Source organism: Acomys minous, assembly GCF_964271855.1.
Source record: "Acomys minous genome assembly, chromosome: 1".
NCBI lineage: Eukaryota > Metazoa > Chordata > Mammalia > Rodentia > Muridae > Acomys > Acomys minous.
The window spans coordinates 154,218,655-154,231,198 of record NC_140483.1 but is presented as its reverse complement, the minus strand read 5'-3'; the positions used below and the strand labels follow the sequence as shown (position 1 = coordinate 154,231,198).

The following is a 12,544-nucleotide window of genomic DNA, read 5'->3' as shown; positions in this document are numbered from 1 at the left end:
AAACAGAAGAAATCGGGGGCTGGAGAAATGGCTCAGCAGTTAAGGGAGCCATTCTTCTCGCAGAGAACCTGAGTTCAAATTCCAGCACCCATGCCAGGCAGCTCACAACTGCCTGTAACTCCAGCTCCAGGGAATCTGATGCCTCTGGCCATTGAGGGCACCTGCACTCACATGCACATACACACACAGAGACACACACACACAATTTAAAAACTAAAGGCTTCCAATTCACTTAACCTCATCAGCTAGAGCACAACTTTCAATGCCTTCCTGAATGTGTGTGCTTTAGCATAAGAACTAAATGTACACTACCACTTTAAGTGAGGAACAATACACAGCTCCTCTAACCTATTACATCCACCTTACACCATTCCTTTGTTATGAAAAGTAAAGTAGCCAGGCTTGGTGGATGAAGTGGCAGATGAAGTGGAATTGCTTCGTATTTTAAGGCTAGACTGTGCTAACTTAACCTATGTAATGATAATGTCTCAAAAAGAAAAGAGAAAAACAGTAATCAAAACCAAGCCTCTAGCTGGGCATGGTGGTGCACACCTTTAATCCCAGCACTCGGGAGGCAGAGGCAGGCAGATCGCTGTGAGTTCGAGGCCGGCCTGGTCTACAAAGCGAGTCCAGGACAGCCAAGGCTACACAGAGAAACCCTATTTTGGAAAAAAAAAAAAGTAAAGTATTTCATAGCTATTTCCATTTTGTTTTGTTTTGGTTTTTTGAGACAGGGTTTCTCTGTATAACAGCCCTGGCTATCCTGGAGCTTGCTTTGTAGACCAGGCTAGCCTTGAACTCACATAGACTCACCTGCCTCTGCCTCCCAAATGTTAGGATTACAGGCATGTGCCACCATGCCCGTCTTCATAGCTATTTTCAACCAACTTTATTAATGAATAAATTACGTGTAAACAACACACCTACTGAGACATGAAAGATGGCAGAAAGTAATATCATAACTTGAGGAATGGTTACACAGGTAGGTGTGTGTGTGTGTGTGTGTGTGTGTGTATTTGCCAAAATTAATTAAATCAAACCATTAAGACTTGTGAATTGTATCAGGTACAAATTATACTTCAAACTTTTGAATTACAGATAAATAAGAATTTACTTTGGGGATCACTGGCATGGCAAGTTTTACACCTCAATTGTGATTATGTAATGAACACACTGGTGAATTCTAACCAAATTAGCCACAAACCTATCCCCTTGGCTCATGCTTACCACAGTGCTGCTTGAACCACAGTGGGTTTAAGTTGAGGGGTGGGCTGAGGTTGAGGATATGAGCCACTTTGCTCTTTTGTAAAAAAGGAATACATGCTTTGGACCTGAAAGTGAAAGAAAACACAAGTCAGGTTCACAGCTTACGTTTTAAAGTCCTTCTACAGAACAACTGAGCTGCTCAGTGGTCTGTCTAGTACATTTTGTTTAAAGACAACTTTTGTTTTCTAGAATGAAGATAATAAACGGAACTGATTTTCGTGCTTTGAAATCATGCTTCATGACCTGCCTGATGGAAAAAAATAAAATCTTTGTCTATATTAGCGTTATGCTGACTAAGGATGTCTTCAACCATAACTGTCTCAAATTCACCCACCCCAACACATACTCTTAGTTTTCAGAAGCAGTTTAATACACTTGACAGACAGTCATTGGTTCAAATCCTGCTTCTGACCTTATATATGTCACTGGGTAAGTCAGCCTCCTAGTTCTCAGAACTGTTAGTATAAGGTGGGTAAACCCTCTGCCATCTAGGGCTGAACCACGGATTCAGACAGTGTATATGCTAAAAAGTTGCTATGGGTGGCATCACATGTGCTTGGTACAAAATACGATATGACTTTGAAAGCAACAGGTAATTTAGAGGCTTGGCTTTTTTTTTTCCCAACATGACAAATCCCATCCTACAACAAGGTCTATCTTACACACCATAGTGAAACTCCCAGCACCACACTTAGATATTGTGCTGGCCAGTCTAACTTAACACAAGCTACAGTCACCTGAGAGGAGGGAATCTGACCAAGATCAGGCTGTAGGGAAGCCTGTAGTGCATTTCTGTAACTGGTGATTGATATGGGAGAACCCAGTCCACCGTGGGCGGTGCCACCTGTGGGCTAGTGGTCTTGGTTCTGTAGGAAAGCAGACTGAGACAGCCAGTAAGCAGCACCCCTCCGTGGCCTCTGCATCACTTCCTGGCCCCACATTTTTGCCCTATTGAGTTCCTGTACTGGCTTCCTTCAGTGATGAACTAGGGTGTGGAAGTGTAAGCCAAATAAACTCTTTCCTCTCCAGCTTGCTTTTGTCATGGTGTTTTATCACAGCAACAGGGCCCTAACTAGGACAAATACTACTATCGTTAGCTTAATTAGATAGTAAACATACCAAGTAGATTCTAAACTATTTATGTGTAAGTACGCTCTCCAAGAACACAATAGGACTCACGTAAGATAGGTGCCCCTGGTGTTCACATTCATCATCAAGTCCACTCTCTTGGTAGGAGTTTCCAATGTGTTGGTCAAGCTAATAGCACTGGCATTGTTCACCAAAATATCAATTCCTGTTTCCAAAGGAAACCGTGCCATTAAACACAAGTCAGAGTTAATCTTTATCTCTCTCCCTCTCCCCCTTCTCTCTCTCATAAACACAAAGCATTTCCTCTCTAGGGTTGATCCCTCAGCTGATTCACAAGTACATACTTACATGCATACATGCATACATACATACATACATACATGCATATAAAGCCATATAGAAGCTGGGCATGATGGCACACACCTATAATCCCAGCACTCAGGGGGGCAGAGGCAGGCAGATCTCTGTGAGTTGGAGGCCAGCCTGGTCTACAAGCAAGTCAAGAAGAGCGAAGGCTACAAAGAGAAACCCTGTCTTGAAAAAATAAGTAAATATGGTCATATAGGTCTATCAGAGACACACACACACACACACACACACAAACTGACCAATATACCAATGCCAGACTCAGTAACTCTTTCAAAACAGCATAACAGCACCTTCTGATTTTTTCTTTATTTTCTTTCTTTCTTTCTTTCTTTCTCTTTGTTTTGTTTGTTTTTTGTGTTTTGTTTTGTTTTCAAGGCAGGGTTTCTCTGTGTTATCTTAGTTGTCCTGGACTCACTTTGTAGACCAGGCTGGCCTTGAACACAAAGATCTGCCTGCCTCTGCCTCCCAAGTGCTGGAATTACAGATGTGCACCACCCCGCCTGGCTTCACCTTCTGATATTCACTGGCATGGTGCTGACACAGCCAGTTACCAGAGCTCTAAGGAAAACTGCAAGGAGGCTTAGTCCTCTCTCGACCCTTAAGTCCTTCTCTCACTGGCACCAGGCATGCTGGGCTAAATCCTGCCTAGTCCTCTCCAGGACCATGGCCTTTCCAGGCATACTAGTCTCCTCTCCACAAAGCTCGCCTCTTAAAGAAAAGGGCTCCTTTCTGGTCTTGGAAACTGGGGAAAGAGAATGATCTTGAGTTTCAAATCCCAAACAAAACCTTTTTAGCAACTCATACACAGAAACATACACACGTGCATACACACACCTAAAATAATCCCAATTTCTGTGTGCTCTATCCAGTTTCTATGTATATGCAATATATCTTGTTTCCAGTTATATGTTTAACAAAAATAGCATTAAATGAAAATTTCAGTGAAAAGGTAAAAGTTCTCTACTTCAGGGGAAATCCTGCTATGCGGAGGGTGCTAATTAGGTCGAAGGTGACACCACTGGTTGTGACTTGTGAAGTTACAAGCACTTGGGCTAACACCAGCTGCATCCATGAGTTATATACCCAACTGCAGGTTACAGCGGAAGGAAGACACCACAGTCACAGCGTTCACTCCACTGCACCGCCTCACTGCTCCATCTTACTGATGCTGTTCGTCTCTAACTGGGATGGTTGATGTGACAGTTGTCACAGGTATGCAGGTGTAGGGGGAAACGCACCAATAGAGTCGAGAACCACCTATGGTTTCAGGCATCCACTGGAGGTTCTTACATCTGTATTTTTTACCGATGTTCAACATGTATTTCAGAATCAAGGGACTACCTCCGAATTTCTCCACAGCTTTTTCCACTGCATTGTTGATTTGCTGTTCATCTCTCACGTCAACAACACATGGCAAGGCCTTTCCCCCGGCTGCTTCAACTGCAGGGAAACAAACAAGCAGCATTACAATATTTAGAACTACACCTTCATTCCGATGCAATGGTAGTAGAGAGAAAAGGTTCCCGTTTCTAGAGGAATTGAGATAAATATCAAGGTCTTAACAACCCTAACAGACAGGGCTGGAGAGATGGCTCAGGGGTTAAGGGCACTGGCTGCTTTTCCCAAAGTCCTGAGTTCAATTCTCAGCAAGGACATGGTGGCTCACAACCACACACGCAGACTAAATGTCAATTTCAGACCAGGTAGGGCTCTGCAGGCACCAGGTACAAACACAGTGCACATGCAGACATGCAGGCAAAACACGAATGCACACAAAATAAATAAGTCTAAAACCAATGACATGTTCTCCCTCCCTCCCCTCAAACGTCTCTTCTCTCCACTATACCTCTACCTCCTGCGCAAGACTAACTGTCCCAGGAAATTATGCTTTCCCAGTGCCGCTGTAATTCCAACTTACAGCCCAGCCCTGAGGCGTGATTTAGTTGGAACCTGTCATTGCTCAGAAGAGCTAGAGGTGAAAACAGTTACAACTCACTCTTTTGGGTGACAATAAATACTTATTCAAAGGTACAGTTTTTTTCCAACAGGGTCTGTGTAGCCTAGTCTGGTCTAGTTCTCGCTCTGTAGACCAGGCTGACTGGAGACACATAGAGATCCACTTGCCCCTGCCTCCCGAGTACTGGGATTAAGGATGTGTACCACCATTTGTTTATTTTATTTTATTATTTTATTGTTTGTTTTTTTTATCTCCCCGAGACAAGGTTTCTCTGTGTTAGCCTTGGCTGCCCTGGACTCACTTTGTAGACCAGGCTGGCCTTGAACTCATAGAGATCCACTTGCCTCTGTTTCCCAGAGTGCTGGGATTACAGACCTGCACCACGGAGCCTGGCTTATTTAGTTTATTTTAATGCACGTGCACATGCTACAACGTCACGGTCAGAGGACAACTCACAAAAGCCAGTTCTTTCCACTGTGTGGATTTGGGGACCTAGCAAGCACATTTCTTTACCTATTGAGCCATCTCACCGGCCCTAAATGCAACTTCAAAGAGCTAAACTCTACAGCAAATTGCTTATTGAAACTACTGTCAGGACAGCCCGTGAAACGGCAGCTGTCACACTTACTCTCTCGGGCAGCAGTGTAGATTGTGCCTAGGAGTTTCGGGTGTGTCTGGGTGGTCTTCGCAGCAATGACAATATTTGCTCCATCCTTTGCTGCTTTCAAAGCAATAGCTTTGCCAATGCCTCGGCTTGCACCTGTGATAAAGACTGTGCATCCCGCTAGCATCCTACAGAGCAAAGGTGATCTTATTAGAAATTTCATTTATACCAGCATACACATTTTCATGACTTCCTCTATAACCCCTAATAGCTAATAACCCTACTATATTATTATTTATGACAACTGCAGTTAGCCAATCTTACTGAGATCTGGCAAACAGAATCTGCTCAAATACAAAGTAAATCTTAAGAAGACATGCAATTTTTTGTCCACAAGGCTGTGTGGTGACTAGGACATATGTGGAGGATATACATGCCTTAGCGGATGCAGAGAGACCAGGTACTAACCACTCTCTACTCCGAGTCTCTTGACACAGAGTCTCTAGCCTACAGCAAGCTGGCCAGGGGTAACCTCAGGGATACCCAGCTTTTCTTACAGGGGAGCTAGGGACTTAAACTCAAGGTCTCAGGCTTACACAGCAAGCACTTTTACCCACAGCCTCATCCCACAGCCCTGAAATTTTTGGATTTGTTGTTGTTTGGAGACAGTCTCTGCAGCACTCAGGAGGCAGAGGCAAGCGGATCTCTGAGTTTAAGGCCAGCCTGGTCTACAAAGCAAGTCCAAGACAGCTAAGGCTACACAGAGGAACCCTGTCTGAAAAAACCAAAAAAGGAAAAGAAAAAAAAAACCAAACAAACAAACAATGGTGTGTTGAAGTTGGAAGTTTCAGGTTTCTTTAAAAACTCAGCTGTGTCATGTGATATTTTTCTAGAAGCTGTCTTGTGAGAGGGCACATGATGTTTTTCTGGAAGCTGTCTTGTGAGAGGGCACATGATGTTTTGCTGAAAAGAGATACGTAAGAGGGGGCATGAAGTTTAGAAAGACTGTAGCTAGAACCACACAGTGAGGCGACGCTTTTGCATTGCTTGCCATGCAATGCTTTGCTGCTCTTCACTTCATGGAGAGAAACGCAGCAGAGAACTTCCTGTGGTACTCCAGCTGTTCTGGCTGTTTCCAATGACTGTGCCAATTTGGCAGAGCCCTGCTGTTTCTGCTGGATCATGCCATGGCTACTGACCCAAAACTTGTACTTTTTCTTTGTTTGTTTGTTTGTTTGTTTGTTTTGAGACAGTGTTTCTCTGTGTAACAGAGCCCTGGCTGTCCTGGGGCTCTCTTTGTAGACCAGGCTGGCCTCGAACTCACAGAGATCTACCTGTCTCTGCCTCCCAAGTGCTGGTACTTTTTGTTTCTTTGCTTGAGTTTTGTCTGAAGGTTTGGAGTTACAATAATATGGAATTAAAAGGCAGATCTCTGAGTTTACACAATTGAGTCAGGGTAGAAACCCCAGCGGATAAGATAAAGCTGCTTTCTACAGCCCCTGCTGCAAGAAAAAGTTGATAGTTTAAGATTTTCTGGGCGGGAACTTCCTGCTGATAAGCCACTTCACAGAGACAGTCTAGGATTCAAAATGACAAAATTTTCCTTAAAGTTATTATGTAAGTTCCTTTTTCTTAATAATGGATTACATGTCCTTACTGATCTAAAGGATGGATACACACCAATCTCAGGTTTATGTCAGGAGAAATGATGTCACATTGCTTTAAAAAGGCCAGCCACTCTCCTTAGGAAGTGGGCTCCCACTGGAGAACTGGTGCCAAAGGGCATTTTGGCCTGAGAGATATGTTCTGTTGGTCAGTGTAAGGACGCAAGGTTAGGCCGGGAGACAAACATGCAAGCCTCTCCCGTCACTAGGATTTTGAGTGCTGACCAGTTGAGCCGTCACACTGCTCTGGAAGCTGGCTTATCCCTTTAAACATACGACATTTTTGGGGGGGGGTGGGGAACAAGAGGCGGTCACGTGCGATGCAGAGACACACAGGGAACCATATAGGTCACAAAGTACATGCCAGCCCAGATAGGTTTTTAATTTTCAAAGGCTATAACATATATGCTTACAAGGTGGAACCGTCCATCTCATGTAGAGGGAAGGGGTGGGGTGAAAACAGCCGCAACAAACGTAAAAACCCAGGTACAAGATGCCTAGGGTTATGCTTAAACTCTGAAATGTAAAAAGAGTTTATAGGGCCTGGCGTGGTGGCGCACGCCTTTAATCCCAGCACTTGGGAGGCCGAGGCAGGCAGATCAATGTGAGTTCGAGGCCAGCCTGGTCTACAAAGTGAGTCCAGGACAGCCAAGGATACACAGAGAGACCCTGTCTCGAAAAATTTAAAAAAAAAAGGAGTTTATATAAGGTTTATTTATGCCTTTTCTACTGCAAATGGCAACTGGCTTATCTCTTTAAACAGGGGCCTTCTCACAGGAGACAGGTGGCTGCTTGGCCTAACACAACAGGTGCCCGAGAGCCCAGAAGAGGCTATTTAGATCTATTCAACCTTGCTTTGATTTCAACATGATAATGATAACATACATCCCCTTTGAGAGAGGTCAAAAGAAAACAGACCCCGGTAAAAAGGAGACTGCTAAATCATATCAGGCTACACTTTTATGACTTCAAGCTGCAGAACAGGCAGGTAGCAGAATTTGCTGATCCCTTCGCTCTAAGAGTGACTTAGACATCAAAGTGTCTCGAGCCAGGACTTCAGCTGTGCACGGCCAATAGGTCTTTGGCTACAGAACCCCCGGAACTTATCATGCCCTTCTTTTAAATAGCATAGATAAAAATCAGGCAGCTCATAATCAGCCAGTGCTGTAGCTCCAGGGAACCTGACAGCCTCTTATCGCCTCCATGGGCACCGAACACTCATGATGCACACACATAAAAACAAGATACAAATACAGATAAAGAGATGTTAACTACTAAGTATTCACATCAAAATGCCTGTGAATTATTGATTTACAGGGCTTATCCCTTCGTCTGGAATACAGCTGGACTGGGTCCCAGTAGGATAAAGGGCATGCTCCTCCTCACGCAGAGCCCAGGGCATTGGCGTCAGGAGTGGGAAAGGCAGCCAGCCCTGTCCTACTAAGAAGGTCCTCTGACTGCAGAACACCAGGACCAGAATGCCAATGGCAAGGCCATTCTTCTTAATGTCATGGCAAGTAACTAAAATTTGCAAATGCAGACATAGCCCAAACGTTGATTTACTAAGAGTCTCTCAAAATTATAGTAAATGTGATGGAATTTTTAACCATTAAGAAAAAAAAATAACAACTTCTTTAAAAAAATACTAGCAAGTGTCAAGTTCTGAAGTTTCAAAAACTAAATACCCAAGAACAGCTAGGAAGATTCTGAAATACAACCCAAATGAAGAGAATTGGCTTTTCCAGATTCTTAGTTTATAAATCTAGAGTAATTTAAATTATTTGATTCTAACACATAAATAGACAGACTAAGTAACAGAGGATAGCGTCTAGAAAACAGATCCCTATGCACACAAATTCTTCATTTATGATAGTGGTAAAAGTATGGTAGGGGAAAAGAATTAATGATTAGGTTAATTTGGCTGTGGTAATGAAAAAGCCATGTCAATCAAAATGAAGTAGGCTTCCTAGCTTACTTCCCAGGCCAAAATAACTTTCAGGTGGATGAGAAAAGGTAAATATAGTATGTATGTATGTATGTATATATATGTTTGTCATAAAATATGAAATATTTATTAAAAGTATAAAAGTAAGGGATGAGGAGGTTAGGCCAGGAGAACTTGTCTACAGCATGTGAATCCCTGAGTTTAATCCCTGGCATCACAAAGTTAGACACTACGACAGTAAGACTGTAACATATTAGAGTACCACCTTAAATAAAAGGTCTTAGTGCAGTGTGGGCTTACGGGCATGTCACAAAAACAAGACAGCCTTCAAAGAACAGGGTGGTCATTCTGATTTTATAAAAGCATATTTATTCATGTTCAGTAAGCACCATAATCAAAACCAAATGCTTTTAAAAAAAAATACCCAAAAGATACTTGTGACTTTTGATGTAGTATAAAACTTCTCAAATAAATATGCAAGTTCTCAGAGATCAATCAAAAATCGTAATGCTGCTAGCTCTACTGGGGCCGAGGAACTGAAAAGGCACTTGCCTAACATGCCCTGGATTCTGTCCCGGGTCTCACAATGACACAATGACAAACGCACATTATTGATTAAACCAGGTAAATAAAAAGATACAGATTTGGCTTTAAGCCACACTTCCCCAGTCTCTCCTCAGCTGTCCTATTGGACTGGACAAACCTGCTAACAGGGGCTTCTTATTATTTGTAAGTAGTTTACATCCATCTAGTGGCTGCAGTCACTTATTGGCTAGCATCTCCTTTTTTTTTTCTTTTGGTTTTTCAAGATAGGGTTTCACTGCATAGCCTTGGCTGTTCTAGACTCACTCTGTTAAGCAGGCTGGCCTAGAACTCACAGAGATCAGCCTGCCTCTGCCTTTGCTGGGAATTCAGGCGTGCGCCACCACACCTGGCTAGCATCTCCTTTTAACTGTGGTGCTCACAGTCTTCTCAGATATTGACAAATTATCTCACCTTCACTAGTGAAAAAAATAAATACAAATGTTAACTTTAATGAAGTTATCATTGCGCCGCCCCCTTAACTTGTATTATCAAATACTTTATTACTTAATCTGTCTACTCATATATTAGGGTTATTCTAACTACTCTTGTTTTATAAACTATTCTAATATCTGGAAAAGCCAATTTACCTCATTTTCCCCCTGCCTATTCTTAGGTATTTCGTTTTTCAAACTTCAAAACCTGAAATTGAAGGCCGGGCAGTGGTGGCGCACACCTTTAATCCCAGCACTAGGGAGGCAGAGGCAGGCGGGTTGCTGTGAGTTTGAGGCCAGCCTGGTCTACAAAGTGAGTCCAGGACAGCCAAGGCTATACAGAGAGACGCTGTCTTGGAAAAAAAAAAAAGAACCTGAGATTAGCTAAATCGAATTCAGTACTCTCATTCATGCTTTTGACACTGCAATCCTTTTGGTGGTAAAAACCTATCTGCCTTTGCAATATCAATATTTAAAATGTATATTCAGTTTGATCCAGCAATTTCACTTTCAAGAATTTTTCTTAGATGGTACATTCACCTATGTGTAAACAGACACATAGAAGACGGACAAGGAAGCCAGGCATGGTGGCACACGCCTTTAAAACCAGCACCTGGAAGGCAAAGGCAGGCAGAGCTCTGTGAGTTCGAGGCCAGCCTTGTCTATATAAACAAGTTCAAAGACAGCCAAGGCTACACTTAAAACAAATGGAGTCTACAAAGCCAGTCCAGCCAAGGACAGGCAGGCCAGGACAGCCAAGGTTACACAGAGAAACCCTGTCTAGAAAAAACAAACAACAAAACAAAGCAAAAGAATAACGAAGGCAAAGATGGAAAAACAACGCCAACAAAAGGATAACAAAATAATGGAAATGATTAAGTATCCAACAACAGGGAACAGGTTAAGTGAATGATGGTCTTCAGTAATACTATGCAGGCATTAAAGAGGACAAGGACGTGTTGCACTAGAAACCTATGTATACCCCACCTCCAGGACATGTCAGGAAAAATCAGCAAGCCCAAAATGGAGTTTTCTACTATTGTCTAAAAAAAAAAAAAAAAAAAAAAAATATATATATATATATATATATATATATTATATTTTCACTTATACCTTTTTGAACTATTTAAATCTTTTAGCTGTCTATATGTGTCAAGCTAGTTAACATAATGGACATGTCACTCCACTTAAGATACTCAAATTTCATAGAACATGGTAGATCTTGCTTAGTTTGGCAGGGACTAAGTGGGGCAAAAAAAAATTGGAAGAACAAGCCGGGTAAGGTGACTCACCCTTCTAATCCCAGCACTCAGAGAGGCAGAGGCAGGAAAAGAGCTGTGAATTCAAGACCAGCCTGGTCTACAGAGTGAGTTCCAGGACAGCCAAGGCTACACAGAGAAACCCTGTCTCGGAAAAAAAGAGAGAGAAAACCGAAGAACATTGTTTAATGGCTATTTGTTTTGACTTTGCAAAACCCTGGTGACTGGCTGCACAACCGCGGAGATAAATATGCGGGCTTTTGCGGGGGGAGGGGGGCACAGACAGGTTCTCTCTCTGTAGCTTTTGTTGATCTAGCACACTCACTGTAGACAGGGTAGCTTTGAACTCAATAGATTCTTCTCCCTCTTCCTGGTCAGGGATTAAAAGAAGGTGCCACTGGTCTGGCTAGGCTGGGGGTAAATACACTTCAAGTTAAAAAAAAAAAAATTCCGTCCAAAAGATATTCGTATTGTAACATTTTTAACTCGCTATTAACTTGAAAAGCATTTTCAAGACACCCCATTCTTTTATTATTTTACAATCAAGCAAACAGAACATATAGAAAAGCTAACGTCACTAACTACACCAAGTGACCTTTCACCTACAAGCTGAAAACTCTCACGATGCCAAGCTAATGACAAGGATGGGGAGGTGGCAGGGACACCGCTGCACCTCACCCCCCATTATAAACAACTTTGGGTCCCTGTAGCACATAACTTTGGGTTCCAGTGCACGCGCAGGTCCCAGCGACTCAACTCCTCTCCGCGAACCGGAGTTCCAGAGAGCGCGGCAGCTCCACGGTTCCTAGCGCGGGCGACCTCGCGACTCGCCCCCTCCCCACTCCGTCCCCTTACCCGGTGTTGGGCACCATGACTTTCGCGGCTCAGAAAACTTGGTGGCAGTGGGACCGCGGCGAGCTGTGAGTGACAGGCGAACCTTCCCTCCGCATCGAGCCGCGCCCCCTGCCTCTCCCCGAGGCCCGCTCGGGAACCGGCTCACCCACAGAACTGAGATCGCAGAGTGCGCCTGCGCCCGCTGGGCGCTGGGCGGGTCTTTCCACGGTTTCACAAACAACACCCAGGAAACCACCGCTCAGCGCATGCGCTTTGGAAGACACTCCGCCCCGCCCCTCTCCCGGGTCTGGTGGTGACAATCGGTCTCTCCCGCGGATCGCCGGCGTGTCCAGAGCATCAGTCCTACGTCGGCTTTTCCTCGCCGGCCGCATCGGCACGCCACGGCTCCGAGCCAGCAGGAGGGCCGACTGAAGGGCACGCCGGACGGGCTTGCGGGGGCCGGGCGTCGTTTTTCCCTGCCCGTCCTCGAGCCAGGGCGCTCGCTTCGAGGAACACTTTTAGACGTCCTGAAAAATGTTTT

The 12,544-nt window shown here is 43.9% G+C and overlaps 1 protein-coding gene across 2 annotated transcripts in view; it reads right to left on the bottom strand.

Annotated features, from left to right (window-relative positions):
• The window catches only part of HSDL2 (hydroxysteroid dehydrogenase like 2), a 34,576-nt gene extending 22,355 nt beyond the window's left edge, over window positions 1-12,221 (bottom strand). Inside the window, exons 1-5 of one of the 2 annotated variants that reach the window (XM_084751224.1) lie at window positions 12,025-12,219; window positions 5,310-5,473; window positions 4,066-4,164; window positions 2,446-2,560; window positions 1,228-1,331 (exon numbers count right to left, since the gene is read on the bottom strand). In XM_084751224.1, the coding sequence (XP_084607350.1) occupies window positions 1,228-1,331; window positions 2,446-2,560; window positions 4,066-4,164; window positions 5,310-5,473; window positions 12,025-12,041 (499 nt within the window). In that variant the 5' untranslated portion in view covers window positions 12,042-12,219. Of the gene's footprint in view, window positions 1-1,227; window positions 1,332-2,445; window positions 2,561-4,065; window positions 4,165-5,309; window positions 5,474-12,024 lie in introns of both variants that reach the window. The other variant, XM_084751225.1, reaches the window with a different exon arrangement.
• Window positions 12,222-12,544: the final 323 nt, after the last annotated feature.